This window comes from Suricata suricatta, chromosome 7 (assembly GCF_006229205.1).
Source record: "Suricata suricatta isolate VVHF042 chromosome 7, meerkat_22Aug2017_6uvM2_HiC, whole genome shotgun sequence".
In the NCBI taxonomy this organism is placed as follows: domain Eukaryota; kingdom Metazoa; phylum Chordata; class Mammalia; order Carnivora; family Herpestidae; genus Suricata; species Suricata suricatta.
Window position 1 is genome coordinate 136,424,718 of NC_043706.1, and position 7,196 is coordinate 136,431,913.

Genomic DNA, 7,196 nt, shown 5'->3' on the forward strand with positions numbered 1-7,196 from the left:
CACAGTGGCTACAGTGCAGACAGTGACACAAACCGACTCAGGCTGTATCTGAAGGAACAGCTTGCAGAACTGTGGACTGGCTGAACACGGAAGGAAGGAATCAACGAGAATTCCCAGCTGTCAGCGTAAGCAATGAGGTGGATGCTGCGGCATTTACTGAGATGGAAGGCCTCGAGGAGGAAGAGCCGGGGGGGGGGGGGGGGGGGGGGGGGGGGGGGGGGGGGGGGGGGGGGGGGGGGGGGGGGGGGGGGGGGGGGGGGGGGGGGGGGGGGGGGGGGGGGGGGGGGGGGGGGGGGGGGGGGGGGGGGGGGGGGGCGCACGGGACGTGCTGAGTTTGGGACTTCGATTAGACATCCAAGCAAAGACATCAAGCAGGCAGCTGAACATTCAAATCCAGAGCTTGAGTTAGAACACAGGATTAGAGAGATCACTTTAGGCATTAGTAGCATATAGGTGATATTTAAAACCTTGTAAATTACTATCTATTCATTCTTCAAGATTTAACTGGAGAGGCAGGGACCTCCATGAAGACTTAAATGACCTCTTAAGCACAGTGATGGGCTCCAGGAGTAACCTGTATCTCTCTTACACACTGATTGTTTACTTACCTGTCTCCCCACCATCCCTAACACCCAGCCCAGCGCCTGGAATACAACCGGGAGTCACCATGTTTATTCTATTCCTGGATGGATGACTCTTCTAGGGTTCTGAGTGCTGGCCCCTGGCACAGGATCCTAGAAAGTGTGGGCATGCACTCCTAAATATTTACTGAATGAATAAACGAGCAAACCTTCTGAGCAGCTAGACTTTGACTGCTTTCATTCAGGGCCAAAGATGTGAAATACTGGATACACTCATCCAGCTCTGTCTGAGGTAAAGAAGCCAGCAACTGTCTGAGCTCTTCTTCAATGCAAGTATCCTGGAATAAAAGGAGAAAAAACTGCCTCATAGTTAAGCTCAACAATAGAGGTAAAAGTACCCCAAGAATCAAAGCAAATAAAGACAAAAGAGCAGAGATAAATTGGTGCTTTTAGTCTTAAAATGCATCGCCTACCCAGGTAAACAGAGCATGACTTAACTCTGACTTCTGGACTTCTGTGTCTGGTACCTCAGTCAGAAAACCCTACTGCAACGTCTAGCTCTTGATTCAAAATAGATGATTACACTCTTCCTTCTTCTATTGCACTCTGGCTTCTAAAGTCCAGAACTCACTAGTGATTTTCTCTAATAACTCACATCTAGCATATTCACTTGTCTATTTTTCAACAACTGATTCCAAGTTTCCTGATTTTCATTTTCTAGGAAGGAACTAGAAAAGCTGCTCAGGAAGCACACTCTAATACCTACTAGTGGTTAGTAATTAACACCTTTGAGGAGTGAGACACTGAAATCTACATGTAGCGGTTAGTAAATATCTATGCAAAGTGATACATTAGCATCTACATGTGATGGTTCTCCAGGGGCTGTTTCGGGGCCCCAGGAAACATTCAGCAGTATCTTCTGTTCAGGTTGTTACAAGCTTGCGGCTACTGGCATCCAGTGAGTAGATGCCAGGCGTTGGCTAGACACCCTACAATGCACAGAACAATCTTCAACAACGAAGAGGCCCAAATACCTGAAGTTGAAAAAAAAACTGATCTGTAGCAATATTAGAATAAGAGACCAACTCATCGGTGTTAATAGGCTCTGAAGTTACCGTCTAGTGTATAGAGACTTCCAATTTCCAAAAGGGAAAATAACACAAGAGCAACAATATCTCCTGATAAATCATGGAATCTTGTTATAAAAACTACAATTTCAGGTTTATATCTAGTTTACCTACTTGTGAAAAGTAGTCAACAAATTGGTAGGGTTTTTTTTTTTTTCAAATTGCTTTTTGAAAGGTTACTTTGTACCCGAAGTAAACACAAGATATTAATCTATTTTTCACTCACTGGATTCTTTTATTTACTTACTTCTTTTAAAGATGGCAAAGGAGGTGGTGGGAGGAAAAAGCGAAGATCACTCTCTTTGCTTCGTGCCAAACCGATAAGAGTTCTCAGATCACAGGCTTGAGCAATTATCCTGTACTGGTAATCTGTTGCAAAAGGATGTTGTTAGCACCCAAACTGGCTTAGAGCTGCTTCTAGAATTAAATTAACAATTTAATTTTTAAACTACAAGTTTATGATTCAAAATGTCTCCAATCTCTGTTCACAATGACCGCTGCCTTTACAACACCAGTAAGCCAGATGTCCAACATTTCCATGACTGGTCTCACAATTCTCCCCAGCATGTATGTAGGCCTATCACTACCTAAGTAATCTTTTGAAGATCTGAAACTTAAATGTGAAAATCGATAGGTCAGAACCAATTTAACTCCTCCTTTTCTTTGTACTAATTCCAGTGTTTAAAAACTGTTTTGCTCACTACTCAAAAAACCTGAGGCGGCACTGAGGCCTACGGTCCCTGCTACGGGATGGTGCTCTGGCATTCCATGATGCCCATGAGTGATGTTAGGTTCCAGAGGGTGGTACTTCGTTTTAGCTGACGTGATTCAGCCACTCCATCCTCTCTGTGTTGCTCTGAAGGCTCATGTCCCCCCTCCCAGGATACATATACAGAAACTAATCCCTGATGTCATGGTATTTGGAGGTGGGAAGTCTCTGGGAGCCCCCATGACTGGAATCACTGCCCTTATGAAAGAGACCCAGAGAGATCCTTTGACCCCTCTGCCACGTGAGGACACAGTGAAAAGCTGGCCCTCTATGAACCAGGAAGCACGTCCTCACCAGACACCAAATCTGCCAGCGCTCTGCTCCTGTACTTCGCAGCCTACAGAGCTATAGGAATACGTTTCTACTGTTCACAAGCCATGCAGTCCACGGAACAGTGTGACGGCAGCCCACGGCGACCGAGCGACGGATCGTCAACGCAACTGCAACCCCTGGAGCAGACGTTATTTTTAATGGTGGCTGAGTTCTTCAACAAGTGGGCAGCTCTTCCAGAACCTACATGCTAGGGCTCCATCTCTGATTTTGATATAGTAAGTCTGAAATGGAATCCTAGAAGGTATATTTTTTAAAAGATTTTTATTCTAAGTCTTCTCTCAAAGTAAGCTCCCATTGTACGTTATTAAAATTATACCCACCAATCAATTAATGAGGTTGTCTGAAGGCAGAGATCTTATTCGCAGACTTTTCTTGGAAAACATTTTTTATTTGTTTCATTTAGTTTATTTTTTTAAGTAGTTTATTGTCAGATTGGTTTCCATATAACACCCAGTGCTCTTCCCCTAATTTATTTTTGACAGAGAGAAAGAGTGTGCGGGAGGGGCAGAGAGAGGCAGAGAGAGGCAGAGAGAGAGAGAGAGAGAGAGAGAGAGAGAGGCACGGAGGGAGGGAGGGAGGATCTGTCTGTAGCACGGAGCCCGACGTGGGGCTCTAAGGCATGAAATGTGCGCGACCAGGCCCTGAGCCAAAGTCGGACACTTCACGGACGGAGCCACCCAGGCGCCCCACACATTACTCTTTTTTATTTACATCTTTTCATAAGATCCCTCTACTAATAAAATATACTTTAGTCCCTGTACTACAATTAGAGCAGATCTGAACTCTTGCTCATGTGGTTATTACACTGCAGGACTTGCAATGTTTAAATACAACTAAATATTTTAAAGGTTCCTTTAAAAACACTACACATACACAAATCAAGTACATTTAACTAATTATTAGTATTGGAGCCAAGAAAATTGTCAAAATGAAAGCAAATATAACTGTATAATGCAGCAAGCAATTAAAATATGTCTTTAAATAGGAACCAAAACAAAACACGAATACATTAGGCAGTAGCTAATCGGCACCGAAAGCGTCTCTAGTCAAGCAAAACTCCCTTCTGGTAGAAAGTTACACCAACAGACCTTCCCCAGTCTTGAGGCTGGTCTTAACCAACCCTATCCGGCGGCTGCGTTCTCGATCACCGGAGTTTCTTTAGAAAATTTTTGGAAATATTTTTTATATACGTTAAGGTATCCTGAACTATTTTCCTTTCCCAGCATCTCCTTTCCTCCCTTTGGATCCGAGGTCAGGGGTGAGCTGGGGGCGCGGCGGGTGCCGGGAGGGCCTCCTTACCGTGCCAGTGGTGGGTCTGCGACATCTCCTGCACGGCCTGCAGGCGCGCCGTCCTGTCCCCCGACTGGCTCTGCCTCAGCAGTAGCCACACGGCACACTCGTGGTCCTCCACATCGGCTGTGCTGAAGGGGTCTTTGCGGAAAGGAGAAAAGGACAGGCCCACGTCAACTGGGAACAGTTAGAACAACACCTTCTCCTCTCACTTATGTAAGACGGCCATCTGCAAGCATTTGAAATATACGGGGACAGAGTAAAACCCATTTCCAGGTATCGATAATGACCAGCAGGGTTGTTCTCGGTTCTGCCGTATTATTTTGTTATTTTTATTACGTATGTTATTAGGTGTTTTTGTTTTATATGCTATGTTGCTCTCACAAAGTGGTCTCTTTTGTTGTTGCTCTTTTTCCTTAAAAAGTTTATTATGAAAAATATCAAACATATAGAATCAAAGAATACAATAATACCCACATGGGTACCACAACTATATTTAATCAATATTGTTATTTTGCTGCATTTAATCTACATGCATGTGTGTATTTTTTTCTAAACCACGTGAGAGGAGGCTGCAGACATAGCATTTCACTCTTCCTCAGCCTGATCTCCGACGAGTAAGCCCGCGTTCTTCTCTACGCACAGGATGCCATTGTAACAGCCCAGAACACTAACAAAACTCTCCCAAACCATCAAAATCCAGTCTAACTCCACATTCAAATTTCTCCAAGGGTCTCCAAAATATCTTCAGAACTGTTTTTTAAAAACCAGGATTTGATTAAGTCTTTTTAGTATATTTTAATTCTTAAAAAATATATCTTTATTTCGAGAGAGAGCGAGAGTGAGCAAGGAAAGAGCAATGAAAGAGAGAGAAAGAATCCCAAGCAGGCTCCATGCTGCCAACGCAGAGCCCAACATGGGACTCGAACCCACAAACTGCAAGATCATGACCCGAGCTGAAACCAAGAGTCAGATGCTTAACTGACTGAGCTACCCAGGTGGCCCGAGTATCTTTTAACTCTTAAAAATATCCTCACCTTGTTCATGATGCCAACTTTTTAAAGAGATCAAGTAAGCTCTTTCACAGTTAACTCCACACTGTAGATCTGCTGGATTGTAAAATCTACGTTATTGATGCAATTTCTCATTATGAGAAAGCATGGGAGTGATTTTCTAGCAAATTTAAAATTTTGAAACACTCATCAAGAGAAAAGGATATATCTAGTCTCAACATTCCCTTACAGCTATCTAACAATAAAACATCCACAAATTAGAAGGAAGAAAAGTGTCCATCAAGCCCTTAAGATTAAATATAGCCCTAGAGAATAATGTCACTCAACCTCCCATATCGATAATAAATGTCAGCATAAGAGATGGGAAAAAAAGATCTCAAGTTGATCACCAAATGACTTTCAGATACTGATAAAGATTCCAAATCAAATATCTGGTACTTACCAGCAAACGGGCCCCGCAGGATCTTGGCTGATGTTGCCAATATTTTTCTTACTGCTTTGTGAAGCTCTTTTCTTGCCTGGTAGGTGATTCCTAAAATGATTACAAATTTAGATAAAACCAAGTATATACTCTTCATGCTATGCTCTAATACTTCAAAGAGAAAGCTAAAAGGAACAAAATTTTTTCAGAGATATAAAATAGCATTTTTCTCTTTTATCATTGCTATTAAAACAACTAAAACCATTATGCAAACACAGAACTCTGGATCCCCAAAAGAAGATTGCTCTCCAAGTCAAGAAAAAAGTAAAAAACTAATCAAAACCAAAAACACTAGCTAACTAAAGCGAACAAAAATCCTCACAGGCAACATAGGTTTAACTACACTCAGGAAAATGTCCCTTGACAATAGCCCTTGTCAAACTGAAATTGGGGGCTACCTTAATGAGACTTATCTCTGCGGTCCAGATAAAGTGGAAACTGTAAAGCTTATCTGTGTAACTGAAATTGTACCACACCAGGCGAGACGATAATAAACACAAACAGGACAGAGTGGTGACACCTGCAGTTGCAGACAGGGAGAACCAGAGCCTGACCGCTCAGGGAACACGGGTGCTACCAGGCCGGGTTACTCTGGCCAGCGGTGTAGGGTCAGGCAGCTGAAAGTCAAGTATAAAATTTCACGTTCACCAAACAGCTGTCTGGTTACTAATTAGGTTTCCATGTGACCTAAATACGGAGAATAGGAATGCTCTGACTAGTAGAGACAGGTCTCCCAGGCTCTGTGACAGATTTCTCACCCTCTAGTAGTAAGATGGTATTCAGATTTATGAGTCCATGTGATGATTTGAGTTCACATGAATAAATTCCTTAAAGAAGAACTGTATCTGAGCTAAGTGACAAAAATCACGTTTTTATACTTGCTACACTGAGGGCCAGCCTCTGAACTGATGACCTCCAGTTAAGCGTGGAATTCCAAGTTTAGACTAAAATAGTCAGCTAGTCTTCACTTCATTTAGTTACAGGCGAATTGCAAACCTGAATTAAATATGGAAGCCCAAAATCTGGCCTTCCAATAATTCTTTAGGAACTTGGTTCTTACAGGATTTGGTGATTCTCAGAATCAGGTGAAACTATCTTGTTAGTATTGTGTTTTAAATACTTACCTTAAATTTAATAACTAGCTTCCATTTTTTCACAAAAATGGGAATACTTTACCATAAACTTACCATAATTTTCTCTTTTATCTAAAGAAACTGTGTGCAAATATATGTATGACTTCATTTTTTCTCTTTCTACTACTTGAGTATCTAATGTCAAAGATTTCTTCAGGGCCAGAACTTCATATGTAAGAAATAAAGAACCGCTTAAAAAGAAACAAGAAATTCATCGTAAATACATGATGTAAATGTAACACAGGAGCCACTTTTTTTTTTTTACATGACAGAATAACAGGACTATACTGGTTATGAGCTCATCAGATTACTGAGTATCACATAAACTGGCCCAACCCGTCCAACACCCCAGCTCCTGAACCAGTGGATTGAGAAGAGCATTTCCTACAAACGGTGAAAAAAGGCTAAAGGGCAGAATTTCCCACAACAGAATGGGAAAATAGTTCTTAGTAACACTGAGGGACACACA

General features: G+C 42.2%; 1 protein-coding gene across 1 annotated transcript in view; it reads right to left on the reverse strand.

Annotated features, from left to right (window-relative positions):
* Positions 1 to 7,196, reverse strand: part of SERAC1 (serine active site containing 1) — a 62,796-nt gene that overhangs the window by 36,028 nt on the left and 19,572 nt on the right. Inside the window, exons 5-9 of the mRNA XM_029943258.1 lie at positions 6,782 to 6,918; positions 5,556 to 5,645; positions 4,110 to 4,241; positions 1,956 to 2,077; positions 791 to 919 (exon numbers count right to left, since the gene is read on the reverse strand). Coding sequence (XP_029799118.1) covers positions 791 to 919; positions 1,956 to 2,077; positions 4,110 to 4,241; positions 5,556 to 5,645; positions 6,782 to 6,918 — 610 coding nt within the window. The remainder of the gene's footprint in view (positions 1 to 790; positions 920 to 1,955; positions 2,078 to 4,109; positions 4,242 to 5,555; positions 5,646 to 6,781; positions 6,919 to 7,196) is intronic.